The sequence below is a fragment of the Eriocheir sinensis genome, chromosome 46, assembly GCF_024679095.1.
Source record: "Eriocheir sinensis breed Jianghai 21 chromosome 46, ASM2467909v1, whole genome shotgun sequence".
NCBI classification, from domain to species: domain Eukaryota; kingdom Metazoa; phylum Arthropoda; class Malacostraca; order Decapoda; family Varunidae; genus Eriocheir; species Eriocheir sinensis.
Window position 1 is genome coordinate 12,572,296 of NC_066554.1, and position 18,318 is coordinate 12,590,613.

An 18,318-nucleotide genomic window follows, 5' to 3' on the forward strand; every position below is an offset into this window, starting at 1 on the left:
TCTATCACAAGTGGGCCGACTTGGCACAGGCGATGAGCGGAGTTGGTTACATCGAATGGGCCGAGATGGTTAGGGGCCGAGTTGGACCTATACCGTTAATTAATATCAGTGCTCGCTACCATTACCAACATGCAGTGATGAATTGTAAATAATAATGTTACTTAATTTCAACACGCTCGCTACCATTATATATCAACATAATGTGAATAAACCTCATAATTTAACATTTGTTGCGTCACCCTAACAACTAGGAAGCACACTTCTAGTAAAATATTAAAAACGGAGTTGAAGGCAAACAGGTGAGCCGATGAAAAGCGAGACAGGTCAAAAGAAGAAGAAGAAGGAGGTTTGTTATGGGAACGACTCCTGATAACAACTACCACTGACGGGGCTCTAGAGGCTGTGGGAACGACTCCTGATAACAACTACCACTGACGGGGCTCTAGAGGCTGTGGGAACGACTCCTGATAACAACTACCACTGACGGGGCTCTAGAGGCTGTGGGAACGACTCCTGATAACAACTACCACTGACGGGGCTCTAGAGGCTGTGGGAACGACTCCTGATAACAACTACCACTGACGGGGCTCTAGAGGCTGTGGGAACGACTCCTGATAACAACTACCACTGACGGGGCTCTAGAGGCTGTGGGAACGACTCCTGATAACAACTACCACTGACGGGGCTCTAGAGGCTGTGGGCCCACAGCCTAACTAGCCCCATAAAACACCCACGAAGAAGAAGAAGAAGGGCCCACAGCCTAACTAGCCCCATAAAACACCCACGAAGAAGTATAAATCTTCCTCCAAGGTATAATACATAATGAACAAGTAAAGCGTGTGTTCGTGATTTATTGATTGCTTTAGTGTATCAAGTGCCTAAAACTGATAGTACAGAAGTTTTTGTAGACCAAAAACAACGAACAACATGTAGATTCAGGCTGCTGTGCAACCGAAGTTTCATAATTTAATTTTTCATAATACCGCACGTGCCAAAGATTATTGACGAATAATTTAGAAACGGTAAGCAAGTTGGACCTCTCTGCGAGCTATTTTGTGGCTGTGGCCGCGGGATCAGTTCAGTTCAGTAGTAGGCGTGGGATAAGCCTTGGCATCGGCTCCTGCTAGGCTGTTTCTTTAGTTGTGCTGCAGTTCCTGTGTTTTTCTGTGTTTTGTGTAAAACTACAGAACAACTACTTCTCCCCCTCCACCATCCCAGCCCCCCCTACCCCCCAAGACAAGCCTGGGGAACTGTGGGGAACCGGGGTTTGGGGGAAGCCAAAATCACTGAAAAATGGGCTTTCAAAATATCCCTAGAAAAATCCCAAAATTAGGGAAAATTCCCTGTTCTCGAAAGTAAGGAAAATCCCTACCGTATACTCACATGCGTGAGCTAATCGCTAACCATCCCGAAACAGCCCTGAGCCATGACTCAAGGTCATCCGGGACTCGGGCTGAGCAGGCCCGGGCTATACCCGGCCCTCAGCACGGCAACCGTTGGGCTGCGTGTTCTAAAAAAAAATAACCACGCGTGGTGGACCTGGTCTCACATGCGTGGGTTAATCGCTAACCAAGCGTACCATCGCTAACCAAGCGTACCATCGCTAACCAAGCGTACCGTCGCTAACCAAGCGTACCGTCGCTAACCAAGCGTTCCATCGCTAACCAAGCGTACCGTCGCTAACCAAACGTTTGTAAAAAAAATATATGAAGACCTAGTGATGTTTCATATGGTAGGTAATGAATGCGAGTTATTTTGCGGCGGCGGCGTTAGCTCAATTAACCCCTTTAGGGAACTGTGGTTTTGGTGGTCGTTAGCTCGATTAATCCCTGTAGGGAAAAGTGGTTTTGGTGGTGGACGGCCAAATCACTGAAAAATGGGCTTTCAAAATGTCCCTACAAAAATCCCCAAAATCGGGAAAAATCCCTAGTCTCTAAAGAAAGGAAACTCCCTAACGCATACTCTTGTAATTTATTCCTATATAACGTAGCAGCCGCCGCAGCGGGTCTGTTGACGAGTGTCAGGCGTGTAATCGCACATTGAACAATATCCGTTTGTTTTCTGACACGTGCTTGTCACACCCTATGTGACACGTGACACGCCCGTGTCTTTGTTGGACCCGGTATTGGGATAGTAATCGGTCCTTTTGTTAACCTACATGCACACCAATAAAGAGGTTAAATACTCAGTTAACACTCACTGAAAGGTAAAGTAGATGGATATTTTGAGGGAGTGAGTGTCGGGCCTTCCATCCATTATGGCGGCTTGAAAACAACTGACTTCAGGAACCCCGGTTAGGTGCCGCCACTGAAACACCCTCGCGTAGTAACATTTTACGAATGTATTCCTTTAAAATTAGAAAATACAAATAGCTGCAGCATTAGTTGCTTTAATATAGAGAAAAAAATAACGTAAAACTCTTAAAAGACCGTTTTTTTGTCCGAAATCGTTATAATCCAGGCGCGTTTTTGGATATTACTGACTTAGGAACTAGTTTCTGTGGTGTAGTATAAGGCAGCAAAGAGGCTCAGTCTGCCCACAGAGCCCTCGTGTCATACAACAACACTGGACTTAGAAATTTTCCAGGCACCCCCAAATAATCAAGCCGTCTACGCAGTAAATTGGTACGACCGGGAACTAAAACCTTCGCAAATGTGAAGCAAAAGAAGTATCCTATGCAGTACCCATGCTATTTTTTCGGTATATCAGAAGCAGTTGTTAGCTAGATTAATCGTGTTTTGTTTTCCAGATAATTTTAATATATTCTTTTCTTTCTTGTATATCTTTGCTTCATTGTTCACCAAAAATTAGTGTTTCTGCTATTATTTTTTCTGTGTTGTGAGAAGTTAGCTGTAAGTTAAATTTGTTTCTTATATCTTCATATCCTGTTCATTCTAAAAGAAAATTTTCTAATGTTTCCTTGTCACATTCATCATATGGACATCGCTCACTCTTTCCTTGGTAGCCATTTCTCCAGTTTAAACTTAGCGTGTTGGTTTTTGCTCTCATCATTAATCTTGATTCTTCATGTTGTCTATCCAGCTTTCTTCTTCTATATTACTCTTGTATTTTCTGTATATACTTAGTGTAGGTTTCTGTTCTGCTTCCCTTCTCCACCTTGATGTATCCCATTCTTTGATTTTTGTTAGAATACTTTCCTTCTTTACATCTTTTATTTCTCTAAGTGTCAAGTTCATGTTTTGCATACTTTCAGGTTCTTTATCCATGTAGTCTTTCCCTTCTCATATTCCTGCATGAAGATCTCTTTCATCAACTCATTTCTATTCTCTTTTAGTATGTGTTTAGTAAACATGATTTTATTTTTGCATCTCGGGCTACTGTTGATGTTGCTCCTACTTCTGATCTCAAGACGCAGCTTGCTGTATATGTTGGGACCTGTAAAATGCATCTGTAAACTTTGTTTTCTGTGCACTGGAGTTTGTCTAGTTCTTTTTTCGTGTAGTAAAGTATTTCTGCTCCATATGCTATGGTAGCCAATCCGACGCCTTTCCAGTATCCTTTTCCAACTAACAACCTGTTACAACTCCTTTCCGTGATGCTATATGCCATGTTTGCTAGTTGATTGGCTTTGTTCATTTTCTCTTATGTTCCTTAAAGCAGTCCTTCTTGTTTTCTATTGTTATTCCAAGATACTTTATTTTATTACATGTAGGTACTAATGCCTGCAATTGTTTCTGGTTGTTCTTGTTGATTATATATTAATATTACTTTTTTCTTTGTTTGTTTGGAGCCCACATTGCATAGCTATGTTCTGTATAAGGTTGATGCTGTACTTTGCTTCATCTATTGTTCTTGACAGTAGTAGTCCATCGTCAGCATAATATAAAATAGGAATATTTAACTTATCATTTTTTAATCCAATTTGTTCGTCTCCTAGTTTCTGTATGATTTTGTAACGGCTGCCGGTCTTGGTTGTGTGTAGCTCAGACAGGGTCTTGAGGGGACGAACAAGGCGTGAAGGAAAACACTCCGCTGCTTTAGGTGAATATATTCTTAACCTAAGTACAGGGGCGTTGGAGAGAGCCGAGACTGTAGGTCTGAGTGAGTCGGGCTCTCGGGAAGGAGTCCAGATTAGAGGCTTGGAAAATAATGAAGTTACAACCGGTCACGTACGTCAAGGTGACCTCTAAGTTGACGAAATGCTTGTTACACATACTGAGACGAACGTACGATCAACACTGACAAGTGACATTCCTACAGACGGTGGCGTGATCTATCTGAAGTGGGTATTTTCCACTGATACATGCATTCCTAATCCATGGTGACATATAATAATAATAATAATACACTGATATAACTACAACTACTTTAACAATATCGTATGTTATTAGCAGAAAAAGGATTGTGGAACCATTACACCCTTGTCGTACTGCATTTGTTATGTTGATTGTTGACTGTTTTTCATTGTTCAAATGTAAATGTGTTCGATCATTATGATATATATGTGCTATGATATTTATCAGCCTTGAGTCTATTTTGTTGTTCATAAGTGTCTTTATTAAATTTCCTCCGTCAATTGAATCAAAAGCTTTCTTGAAGTCCAATGATGTTACTATTAGTGTGTTTTTGTTTTGTATGTTTCAGAGATACAGTACTTTAATATGTATAAGTTGTCTGTGACTCTTCTTTCCTCTGTGAAGCCTGCCTGCAGATCACTCCTTAGTCCAACTTCTCTAAAATGATCTTCAATCTTTTGCCTCACAATGCCCATAAATAGTTTATATGATGAATTGGCCAGTGCTATTGGTCTTAAATCGGCTGCTGTAGGTTTGTTCTTCTTGGGTATTAGGGTAGTGTTAGTCTTTTTCCAACTTTCTTTTATATTCTCTTCCGTAATAATTTTGTTTAAACATTCCACAAGTTTGTCGACACATATTTCACTTGGGCTTAGTGCCTTATACAGGTCTGGTTTCAATTTATCTGCCCCAATGCTTTACCTTTCTTTGTTCTTTTAAGTTGTGTCTGCACGTCTTCCTTCGTCACTGTTACTCTATCTTTCTTCATTGGTCTAGGTCCTTGTATATTACACTGGTAGGCTATATCTAAATGTTCTCTCTGTGTTATTTTGTCCTTAAGTTGATTGGATTCCCTTTTTCGCCTTCTAACAGGTTGTGCTGTTCTTCCTCCATCTCTCTCTCGAGTTTGTTCATATATTCTTCTGGTGTTTTCGTTCCATACTTCGTATATTTTATTTTCTCCTTGTCTGTAAACTGTATTCCAAAAGGAATTTAGGTTCTCTGGTATATATGGTTCTTCTTCAATTTTATCTAATATGTTGTTTATCTCAACTTCGATAACTCTATTCCTTGCTTGGTCACTGCTAGACATGTACACGTAAGAAACTAAAACTGTGTTTTTCCACTACACATTTCACATGCAATATATCACTGTGCTTGGTATTCACTTTTTCTGTAACTAAAAAGTCATTTTTTCTATGCATAACACATAAACCACCTCCTGTCTTGTCTTTCTCATCTCTGTTTGAGTGTATGTACTTTAAATCATCCAAAGCGTTAACTTTCATATTTTTGTGTTTCTGTAAGGCACAAAATTGTGTTTTCCGATACTAGTTTTTCTATCTCACATTGTTTCACCTGTGTAAGTCCTTGCACATTGAGCAAACTTATTTCTAGCTTAGCACTGCATTTCTTATTTACAAAAAACTCCTGTGTAGTTTATTCCTTCTGATAAACCATCCTTCCTCACCGGCATCCCTCTTTTCTTGCAGCTCCCTTCTAAGTTCTCTGTCTAGTTCTCTTTCTTTCTTCGTTAGATCTGGGACTATCCATATTCTCTTAAAAGCGTCAATCCACAAAATCTTTATCTTCATCTTGATTCATAATGCGCAGCTCACCCATTCAGGTGCATAACACGCATATTTGTGTTGGCTGTTGGGGGGACAGGGGAGCTGGGTGTGCAGGGGAGGGAAGTGAATCTAGTATAATTGTTAGTGTTGGTGTGTTGTGGTGACAAGTGAGTGTGTATTTGTTTTCTGAATGAGTCTATTGTACCGCAGTCTGGTGAGGGAGGCTGTTCCAGTCACGTATGGTGCGTGGAAAGTATGAGTGCTTGTATGCGTCAGTGTTAGTGTGACATGTTTGGTATTTATGGATGTGTGTTACGAGTACGTTGACTGTTGACGTTGTGTAAGTATGTATGTGGATCAATGTCGGTGTGAGTGTTTGTGATCTTGTACATAAGTGTAAGTCTGTGTGCTTGTCTGCGTAAGTGAAGAGGTTCCATGATTATTTGTTGTTTGATCCGTGTTGTGATGCCAGGCGTTCGAGTGTAATTGTTTGTAATGAACCTAGCCGCCTTGGTGTTGATTTGTTCTAACCTATGAATGTTTCTGTGTGTGTAGAAGGATCCCACACCGTGGAGCAGTATTCCAGTGTTGGTCTCACAAGTTTGTCATAAGCTATGTGTTTTATGTCAGGTGTGCAGTTATGTAAATTCCTCCTCAGGAACCCCAGAGCTCGGTTGGCTGTGGCTGTGATGCGGTCTATGTGGGTGTTGAACTTAAGGTTAGTGGAGAGGTGGACACAAAGATACTTGTGTGTGTGGACTGATTCTAGTTCTGAATTATGGAGAGTGTAAATGTGATGGATGGGGTTGTGAGCTCTGGTGAAGCTTAATAGTTTGCATTTATCTGGTCAGAAGTGCATTTGCCAAGTGCGCTCCCACCGCTGGAGGCAAATAGTCTAGTGGAAGAGTTAGGCGTTGAGAGTGGAAGATCGTTAATGTACAGGAGGAAAAGAAGGGGGCCTAGAACGGTGCCTTGTGGGACACCTGAAGAAACAGGGACAGTGTCAGATGAAGATCCGTCAAGAAGAACACGTTGAGTCTGGTTAGTAAGAAATGCAGTGATCCAGTGTAGAATAGGTCCTGAAATACCGTAGTATTTCAATTTTAATGTCAGTCTTTTGTGTGAGACTTTGTTGATGGCTTTGGCAAAATCTAAAATAATAGCGTCAACTTGTTTGATGTCACTTCGGTCAAGTAGCCTCGTAATGTCGTAAAATATAGTAATGAGTTACGATTCACATCAGCGTTTGGGTCGAAAGCCGTGTTGTGAGTCAGTAAGGATGTTGTTTGTGTCAAGGTGATTCATTATGTGTTTGTGTATTATACATCATCATTTCATCGACGCCTGCTCCTAGGAGCTCCCACCAGGGGATGGCCACGGCAGAAGAGCTTCCAACTTTCTCTATCCAGACACTCCCTCCTTGCCTGCTCAAAGTTTCTCAAAGATCTTTCCCCCCTCTCCCTAACGTACTCCTGCACCCTATCCCTCCATTTCACTGGAGGTCGTCCTCTAGCATTCCCTCCCTCTATCTCACTCACATACACCCTTCTGGTCATCTTACTCTCCTCCATTCGCTCCATGTGGCCAAACCACTTGAAAGTCTGTCGGTTCACTTCTTCCACCACTCCACACTTCTTCCTGTGACACATTCCAAAACGCTCGTACACACTTTCATTACTCATTCCATCCATTCTACTCGCACCACAAGCACTCCTCAAATAACTCATTTCCACTGCCTGCACTCTAGACCTCTGACTGTCATTCCAGGCCCACGTTTCACTTGCATATGTGAGGGTTGGTACTATTATTGTATTTCTCAAATCCCTCTTTACCTCCATGCTCACACTTCTGCCATTCATGATTCATCTCAAGGACCCAACCACCCTTCTTCCTTGCAATGCCCTTTCTCTTACATCTCCCTCCATACCACCATGCTTACACATAACTGATCCAAGGTACTTAAACTCATTGACCTCCTCCATTTCTTCACCATTCAAAATTATTTTGCATTCTTTTTCAAATTCAATTCCCACTCTATATGGGCATACAAAATCTACAACCTCACTTCTACTTTGCTCACAAACCATCACTGTACTTTTGTTGACATTTACTTTCAGCTTTCTCCTGTCACAGACACTATCAAAAACACTGACCAAATTTTGTAGGTCACTTTCATTTTCTGCAATGAGCACCGTGTCATCAGCAGACAGTATCGAGTTCAGTACCCACTTCCTTCCCTCATCGAACAGTCTTACTCCAACTTCTCCAACTTTGCCCTTAATTTCTCTAATAACGCCATCCAAATAAATATTGAATAACCATGGTGACATGACGCACCCTTGTCTTAAGCCCACTTTTATCTCAAAATGTTCACTTGTTTCTCCAGTAATTTTGACACATGCAGATGCATCCTCATAGAAAGACTTTATTGCACTAAGCAGTTTTCCTCCCACACCAAAAATCTTTAAAATATCCACCAATCCAATCCAATCGACTCTGTCATAAGCTTTTTCCAAATCCATGAAGGCAGCGTATAGTTTCTTTCCTTTTGCTATTATTTTTTCTACTACCATCCTGAAGGCAAATATCTGATCCACACATCCCCTTCCCTTCCTGAAGCCTCCTTGTTCTTCACAGATTTTCTCTTCTGTAAGTCTTTGCACCCTCTCTATTATGACTTTTCCATATAGTACCTTTCCGGGTATACTCAGGAGACTTATACCTCTATAGCTCCCACATTCCCCCTCCTGCCCTTCCCCTTGTAAACTGGGACAATGATGGCTTTCGTCCAGTCTGCTGGCCCCCCCCCTTCCCATGCTACTTCACATATCTTGACCATCCATCTAACAACTACATCTCCTCCACACTTCAACATTTCTGCTGTGATTCCATCAATTCCTGCTGCATTTCCATTTTTTTAATCTTTTTATTGACTGATTTACTTCTTCCTATGTTATACTTCTTTCTTTATACACTCCTCCTCTACCTCTGCTCAAAACTGCTGCTGGACGTCCATTCTCAAAATTCATTAAGTTTTTGAAATATTCTCTCCATCTCTCTTTCACAGCTTCCCTGTCTTTCAACATCTTTCCATTCTCATCCTTAACTTCATTTATTTTACTTGAGGAGATATTTTCTGCATTTCTTTCGTTTTTTACTTCTTTCCAATATGATTTCCTGTTCCTCTATATTTTTCACTTTGTCATTTTCCAAAGTCTTCATCAACTTTCTTCTTACTTTCTTTTATTGCTTGTTTCAATTTCATTTTGCATTCTCTATATTTCTTTTTCCTTTCCCTTTTTACTTGTTCAGCCACATTTCTTTCTTGAGTTTTCTTAAAAAGTTCCTTTTCTCTTGACTATCCTCCTTATCTCTTCTGTCCACCATGAATTTCCTTTTCTTTTTCCATCTCTCACCACTTTCATCCCTAACACTTTTTTTGTTGTAGTTACCATTATTTCTTTAAATGTTCCAAAAACTTTTTCAGTATTTGTATCATCTTTTACACTTTCCCATTTTTCACTTAAGGCCTCTGCCATTTCACGGTTATACTCATCTTTTATTTCTTTTCCTGTAACTTTTCTATCCTCAGTATTTACATTTTACTTCACCTTTCTTTTCAAACACCCACTTTTCTTTCAGCTTTAACTTTGCCAGCACTGCAAGATGGTCAGATCCATCTTACTACCTTCGCATCACAATTTTTTTTTTCTAAGCCTTCCATCTACTGCCACATTATTATATGTTCGAAAATTTTACATGGAATCGATGTTCGTGAGATGGGGCGATAATTGGCTGGGTCAGTCCGGTCACCTGTCTTGAACAATGGATTGATGTTTGCCAAAAGCCAGTCGGAGGGTAATGAGGTGGATGATAGGGATTGGGTGAATATGGCCTGAAGGATGGAGGCAAGGATGGGGGCAAAGGATTTAAGGCTGAAGACAGGAATGTTGTCGGGGCCAGTGGATTTAGTTGTCAAGTCCTTCCAGTAATATCTGTATTCCGTTAGTCGTGATGTCAAGGGGGGCTATGAGGGGGAAGGGGCTGTGTGGCATGTTTGGTGTCAGGTTGTGTTCTTGTGTGTATACCGATTGGAACTGTGTGTTGAGTATTTGTGCTTTGTGTTGTGGGCTGGCTACAAATGTGTTAGTGTTGTCTTTTAGTGATGTAATCGTGTTGGTGTCATGTTTGCGCACCTTAAAGAATTTGAAAAAGTTTCTTTTCTTATTTCTTACGTTGTCTGTGAGGTAAGTTGCTATGTGTTTGCGTTCCGCTACTTTTATGATTTTGGCAAATGTGTTTTGGTGTTTTTTGTAGGCAGTCCAATCAATTATCTGTTGTGTTGTATGTCTGCGCGCGTCTGTAGAGTCTTTGTTTCTTGCGATGTTGTCTGCGTAGATCCCTGGAAAACCAGGGAAGTGTGTACCTACTAGAAAGTGTTTTGTGTTATGTGTCTGTTCATAGAGTTATGTATGGTGTGTTTCAGGTTGTTCCACTTGGCGGAAGAAGGTCTTGTGTGTGGGTCTGTCATAAAAAAGTCAGTGCTGAAGGCAGTTAGGTCTTGTTTGATCATGTCTAAGTCAGACCTTGAATAAAGGAATATCTGTCTGGGTCTCTGTTTATGTCTAATCGGTCAGAGGTCAGCGTCAAAGATGAGTATGTCGTGGTCACTAAGTCCTGGAACAACCTGAGTGTTTGTTATGTTAAGAATGTTGTTGGTGAGAAAAAGGTCAAGTGTGTGTCCTAGCTATGGTCAAAGGGACACTGTGGCCAGCGGGGAGTGGTACAGTATGTGTTCGTGTTGGCTGGAGTACTGTTTGTGAGAGTGAAAATGTTTGAATGATGTCAACGAATGTGTCGTGTAGTTGGCGTCTGTTTGTGTGGGGAATAATGGGGTTGGGGGCGTCAGCATCGGGAGGATCTAAAGGGGAAATTGCAGTCTCGTCGATGTCGGGGAGGTTGAAATCACCTGTGATCCAGATGTTTGTCTAACTGTATGTGTGAAAGAGAAATTTGAAGATTGTGTAAATAGTCTGTATTGGTAGAAGGCAGTCTGTAGAAAGCAGCAATAAGAAGAGATTTACAGTTGAAGGTTTGTAACTGGACCCAGATGATTTTGCAGTCTGTGTCAAGGTCAGGCCTCTACTTAACACAAAGACCCTGCTTGGTGGCGATGATAACACTGCCACCTTTGCCGAGGTCTGTTGGGCAGTCTTCTGGTAAACGGTCATACTAAAAGGGGGAGGGAAAATCTCACTACTGTCTATGTCAGGAGTCAACCAAGTCTCAGTCCCTACTATTATGTCGGGGTTGTGTGTAGTGATTAGATGGTGTAACTGGGCTATTTTATTTTTAATACTGCGAAAGTTAATTGTTAATAGTCGGAGCCAACGAAAAGTCAATGATTTTGTGATTTCCGGAGAAAAATACTATCTCCATAAAAAAGCAGCATCATATTTTGTCCAGAAATAAGCAGTCAGCATCTCAAAATTAGTAGGCTACCCTCTTGTAAGTAATCCCTGCAGGCGTTGTCCATGTATTGAAAGAAAAGCTGGACAAATATAGATTGGGAGACAGGACTGTCTGAGCTTGAGCTCAGGCCCTGAATACTATAAATAGGTAAATACACTCACATATAGGGGGTTGAGAGGTCACAGTAAAAAGCTAAAAAAGGGAACATGTCTGAAGGATAAAAAGAAGTATATACAGTTTCCTATACAGAAGTGTAGATGAGTGGAACGGTCTAAGGGAGGAGATTGTGGAGGCGAGGAGTGTCCATCAAATGAAGGAGAGGTTGGATAGATATTGACATGGGGACAAGACTATCCGAGCTTAGCTCAGGCCCTGTGTAGTAAATGCTAACAGTATTATCATATTTGCGTATAAATGCCTATAAATCGCGTATTTCAACTTGAAATATAACTTTGCGAGTAGAGGAAGCCCATTTCTTTATAAAATGATGAGATATACACACTTTGAGAGGTATATGATAAGTGTGGGCGGTATGGCAACACCCGGCAGGGGAAAAGGGGAAAAGAAAACAGGTCGTGTTGAAGCCGCAGTTGAAGGCGGCTGCCTTACGATTGGCTGACAGTTCTGAAAACACGCTTGTGATTCGCTGGGAGTCCGATGACGTCATCGCCGATGCCCACCCTATCAGCGGCTTCACTGCCTGAAGGCAGTGTCACAATGGCCGTTTTCGTCCAACCGTTGGGGCTACGGGCAACGCCTGTGCGCCCAACTGGGAGCGAGTTCACGGTTATCCGTAAGCTGGTGTCACCCAGTGCTTTTTTCTTCCCGCCGCATTGGCGCCACCTAGGGCAACCAGCAACTCCAACTTTTCCTGGTGTGTGTCACACACGGCCAAGGTCGGTTGCCTGTATCCACATCCACAACGTAAACAAAGAACTTGCCCTGTATCAACATGGCGTCGTCTGCTAAAGTAAGGGCTGTCGCGGCTTGTGCTGCCATAACCCAAGTTATGGACTTGTTGCTGCAGTTAAATGGAAGGAAGAAACAGTTGTGGGTGTGGCGTGCCTGTGGTTCCTCCATGCCAGTTCTCATTGTCACCACTGCGCGTGCGCGGCCAACCCACCCATCTTGACTCAACCACATAAACACATGGATCGAATAACAACACACACACACACACACACACACACACACACACACAGACTCATTAGGAAGCATTGCAGATGTTTCTGACAAACAATAATGACTTCACCATTTCTTGAGTGTTAGAATTGTATTTGGTGAGTGGCTCACATGAACCAAACCTAGCTCTTGGCAAGAAGAGAGCAGTCGTCTTTAACACTGCTCTCTTCTTGCCACTGGGTATGTTTGGTTTGTATGAACCACTCACCAAATAAGTTCTAACACACACTAGGAAATGGCATAGCCATTTTTGTTTGTGAGAAATATCTGCCATGGTTCATGATGAGTCTGATGTGTGCGTGTGTGTGTGTGTGTGTCTTTGTTAATTGTTACTCGATCCACGTGTTTATGTGGTCGGAGTCAAGATGGGTGGGTTGGCCGCTCACGCACAATGGTGACAATGAGAACTGGCACGGAGGACCCACAGACACACCACACCCACAACAGCTTCTTCCTGCCATTTAACTGCAGCAACAAGTCCATAACTTGGGTAATGGCAGCACAAGCTGTGACAGCCCTTACTTTAGCAGACGACGCCATGTTGATACAGGGCAAGTGCTTTGTTTACGTTGTGGATACGGGCAACCGATCTTGGCCTGGAAAAGTTGGATTTGCCGGTTGTCCAAGCTGCCGCCAACGCTGTGGGAAGAAAATGGCCCAGTGTGACACCAGCAGGCTACGGGCAACCGACAACTCGCTCCCAGTAGCCACAACGGTTAGAAGAAAACGGCCAGTGTGACACTGCCCCAAGGCAGCGAGGCCGCTGACCGGGTGAGCGCCAGCGATAATGTCATCAGACTCCCAGCGAATCACAAGCGTGTTTTCAGAGCTCAGCCAATCGTAAGGCTTCATCTGTGGCTTTAAAACGACCCGTTCCCTCTTCCTGTTTTCTTCCTTTTTCCAAGGTACGTATTTTGAGATAACAAGGCAGTAAAGGAGGAAAAAAAAGTGAGCTTCGGGGGGCAGCATGAGCCAGTTATAATGGCGCCACTATAAACAGTTGCCTGCGCCATGACGGGCTCAGGGCAAACCATCAGGCCCAGATGGATAGTCTACCGGCGCCATAGCCCACATGAAAAAAAATAAAAAAATAAAAATCCACGGGACAGAACAGATAAGCGCTTTTTTAGTGTTTCCAATACCTCGAGTTTCGCGATCCTCGAGTTTAGTGCTAAACCTTCGGAACGAAGCGTGCTAAACTAGAGAGGGTACTGTAGGTCAATACAACTAGGTTAATACACACACACACAGGATAATAAAGATGTGCCTTGCCCAGTAGCAGGGCTTTGCCATTTACTGAAGCAGACAGCACTTCTTGCCCCATCCCATCAATAAAAAATAAATGAGGCTTTTCCTTGTCCTCATTTCCTCCTGAGTGATAAAACTGGTGGTGAACACTTACTAATCGACTATATCCATGTAGGATACACGAGGTCACCTAAATGTATCATTGCCAAAATGGATATTTTCCAATGTATATGGGTATATATTTTTCAATACAGATATATTTTCCTTATATCTCCTTGCTGCATCCTCCAGTAGCTGGTAATAATAGGTAGAGTAACCTTGAAATGTAGCCTTCTCCAGCTTTGCCTCCACGTGTTGGTCCTCCAGAGCCAAATGTAAACAAAGTAACCTTGTTGTGATGTGTGAACAGTTACTTTTGCTCACGGCTCCTATACGGAACATCTAGGATTTAATTAAAATAATTCCCATTAATTCTATTGTTTGGCTATCACAATTTTCTATAGCACGTGGGCTTGGCCCCAATTAGGTGCGATATATGAAGGATAGGTGTATACATCAATAAAAATATAGAAAAATGGTAGATAAACTTTCAAATGATATACAATGCAATAATGAATGATTTTTTTTATAAAAGTATTGGTTTTATTATATTTAGTTGTATATTTATTTATTTTTTCCGGCCATTAGCTCCAGTAGGCTTTTTTTTAGAGGCCTGGTGGTTGTCCCAAGCCCGTAATGGCTCAGGCAAGTGGATAGTCTTAGGCCATTCGGCAGTGACTGAAAAATCCCAGGTGGTAGCAATGGATTCAAACCCACATTGTTCAGAACATGGCGAATGCGGACTTGCTCACAAACCACTCAGCCACCGCCTCCTCAAGTTAGTTTCAACATATGAATTTCTCACGCGTGGGTACCCTGTACACTGTACCAGGCTCATGAGTGAGACTTCGAAGTGAAGTGGTTAAACACAAGTTTCATTGGTACCTAATGTTTTACATGTGGCTTTGAACCTGTGCAATTTGGACTGACAGTTTTGGTGTTGGACATCTGTCCAGCAGCACCATATAGTGGCTCCCATAGCTTAGTAACTTTATTGTCTTTGAAGGATGTTCTTTGATATGTATGAATTTTCTTCCTCAGAACATCATGGCAGCAATGTTTACTTCTCCATGCAGAGTGCTCTCTTCCATCAGACTTGCAAGATGCATTTGTAACACCTCTGTTTCTTTCACAGGTAAGCAAGACTAAAGTATGTATAAAGGCCATATACCAGAATTCTTTTGTAATAAACTTTTCATGTAAGTGGTTTAATTTGTATGATGTTGATTAGGGTCCCTAACTAGGAGTATGTGGGAGTATGAGATAAGTTCTAGGAGTGGAATGCTGTTATAACCAAAGTTGGGTTACTTTTAATAAGTAGCATATGAAATTTTGCTCAGAATTGCTTATACTGGAAACAACAGAGAGGAATGATATGAAGTTACTTAACACAAATTACGTATGTGTGAAAAATTAAATTGGCTTCACAGGACAAATTATGAATGGATTGGATACTGATAAACTGACATGCCTCAGGACCAAACTAAGCACTCCCTATCACCAACCATAACTGTGTTACTTATGTGGTCCAGATGTGATGCACCGCATAGATCCGTACATAAATTAATTTCCAAAGTACCATGGATCAGTAATACTTACAGGGAATCCGATGATGCTTTAATCACCCGGAAACCACGAGAAATCAATTTAAGTGTACTTAGCTCAGGTTAGATGTGATGGGCAAGGCGTGAAGATGGCAGGCCAGATGTTGTTGGGAGTCCCCTGGAGACCCAGTTGAGTCATGGACAGTGTATATCTTATGCTATGCTGAGCATTACACTGGAGACTATGTACATATGTACAGTGAAAAGTTTAACCCAGTAAGATGGTGGAAGATGAGACGGTAACAATCAGCCCGTTGATGTTTATGGGTCAGAGTCTGATGAGGAGAGCCATTTCTTGCGTCACAGGGTACCTGGAGTCGCCTTCGGAGAGGCTTTTGCTCACGAGCCCCAACGCCGTGACGTCGCTTCCTGCCAAGACGGTGATATGTGCGGGTATTAAATTACCTCTGTTGTTTGATTTACTGTCCCAAATTTGAATTATAATAGTCTTATTTAGCTAATTTCACAAAGTGCAATTTCTCCAAATTGAATAAATTTCTCCCTAATGGTACATAATATAACAGGAGGTAAATTTTGCATACAAATTTCCGACATTATGCTTTGTTTGGAAATTTAAATGCTAAATGCTGATGCTGGGTGCAACCTTCCTTATAACCCCACCTTATATATACTATGTGGGAAAATTTAACAAGTAGACGAGACTTACCTTGTGTCAGTTGAAGTATGCTTGTAATTTTACAAAGCAAGCCGCCTCTGCTAGAGGGGAGCCTTCACATGAGATACACTTCTCCGCGCCACCACCAGACTTCGAAATATACGACCACCCACATGCCGTAAGATAAGCATAACCGTATAGGATGGTGAATGAGTCCTAATCATGCAAGCATGGGAGGGAGTGGAGGGCATGTGAAGGCTCCCCTTCTAGAGGCGGCTGCTTTGTAAATTACAAGCATACTTCAACTGACACAAGGTAAGTCTCGTCTACTTGTTCAATTTACATCATCAAGCCGCCTCTGCTGAGAGGAGCCTCCACATGAGGCTTTGAAGCCATGTGGGTGTCGTATCTGATATTAGTTATGAATTTGGGTCAGTAAATATTCGTGGACACCGATGATCTACTGATATGTTCATATACATACACGTGCACATAAGTATGACAAAATTTCCCTTTGAGCTGTATAATTCATTTGACAAGAACATGTTATGAGCACCCAGCTAATCTGAACAACTGCTCATCCATTGTGAAATGCTGATCTACTGCTGTGTAAACTTAGTGTATAACTAATAATAAACCAAATGCCTGGGCTGCGCACCACACTTTGATACCCAGACATGGTAATGTAAATGTTCACAAAATACAAAATAACATTTAATCAGTTGCCTGAGCCCTATACGTAACCCGTAAAGTCCACCCATATGTTGTAGTAAGATACCCAACTCATTCTAATATGGCTTCCTGGAATGGGTCTGATTCGGCAATAATATGCTTGTCATAATATTTTGCAAAAGTGGTTTGTCTTGACCACTCCGCTTTCACCATAATACATGTTGCTGGGACAGCTATAGCCTTGGCTTTCGACGCCGCGGCTGGCCGAACACTGCCAGCTGTAATTTGGCAGTGTCTACCCCTGACATGTGAAGCATGTTCTTGATCCAACGTGTGATGGTGTCTTTTGAGACAGGTTTGTGTGGTTTGATATAGCTGATGAGTAGGTTATCCACCTTGTGTTTGGTGATCTGTCTGAGTTCCTCTGTCTGTTTGATGTAGGTTAGCAAAGTTTTACATACACACAAGCTGGCATCTCTAGAATAAGCCTGAAACTTCACTCTTTCAATGTTATAGTTAGGTCTGCATTGTTTAATGTTTCCCCCAACTGAACAGAAATGTAATCATCCCCTGTGCTAATGCCTGTTAGCACCAACAAGTGTAAAGTTTGGACTCTCGCCACTTGTGTAAGTGCCATCAACATCACAAGCTTCAGGGTTAGTTCTTTGAGGGACAAGTTTTGTAATATGTACTTAGATCTAAGTTCCTGTAGTACTGGTGTAACATCCCAGGTTTCCCTGTACCTGGGTTTAGTTGGTCTTAGGTTGAACACCCCTCTCATGAATCTGTTAACCAGCAGGTGATTCCCCGCTCTACAGCCATTCACCACAATGCCTAGGGAAGAGAGAGCACCCCTGGCTGTGTTGAGGCATTCATACCCCACTCTCCCGTGGAAGGTTTCCGTCAAAAAGTTGATGTTGGATACAGTGGGATCAAGGGGATTGATGTCCCACCTATCACAAAATTGCATCCATCTTCTGATGTGTGGCCTGTATTGTTTCACTGTCCCGGGTTTCCAGGAGGCCAGGATGATGTCTGCACCCTCTGCAGATATGCTCCGTTCTCCGAGTGTCTCCCGGACAGTAGGCATGCCATAAGTCGCGTGTGCTTCATTATTGGGTGCATCTCCGCTGAGGAAGGGTGCGTCAGTACGTCCTTCCTTCTCATAATTATGCGGGAGTGATCGACCAACATCCTGAGTATCATGCCCATCCATGGCTGCGACAGCCACAGGGGTACAACCATCCACCCCTTGGCCCTTTCTGCACGCGTCTTTTGCAGGCACCTAGTGATTAAAGAGAATGGGGGAAAAATGTAACAGAGGTCAAATATCATCCATTTAATTGAAAAAGCATCGAAGTAAGCTGCCTCTGGGTCTGGCTTCCATGAACAGAAATAGGCCACTTGGTTGTTAAGTCTTTAAGTCTAGATGCAAACAGATCAGTGGAAGGGGTGCCAAAATCTGACATAGGTCTTGGAAAATGAGTTCATTCAGCTTCCATTCGTGCCTGTCGTTGACTCTACGAGATGCAATGTCCGCCATAACGTTGTCTTTTCCTGGTATGTGTGAACACGTGACCCATGCATTATTAGCTACA

General features: G+C 42.3%; 1 protein-coding gene across 1 annotated transcript in view; it reads left to right on the forward strand.

Moving 5' to 3' along the window:
* The first annotated feature begins 310 nt into the window (after positions 1-310).
* Positions 311-18,318, forward strand: part of LOC126980940 (zinc finger MYM-type protein 1-like) — a 42,654-nt gene continuing 24,646 nt past the window's right edge. Inside the window, exons 1-2 of the mRNA XM_050831398.1 lie at positions 311-810; positions 14,870-14,963. Of these exons, the coding sequence (XP_050687355.1) occupies positions 14,876-14,963 (88 nt within the window). The 5' untranslated portion in view covers positions 311-810; positions 14,870-14,875. The remainder of the gene's footprint in view (positions 811-14,869; positions 14,964-18,318) is intronic.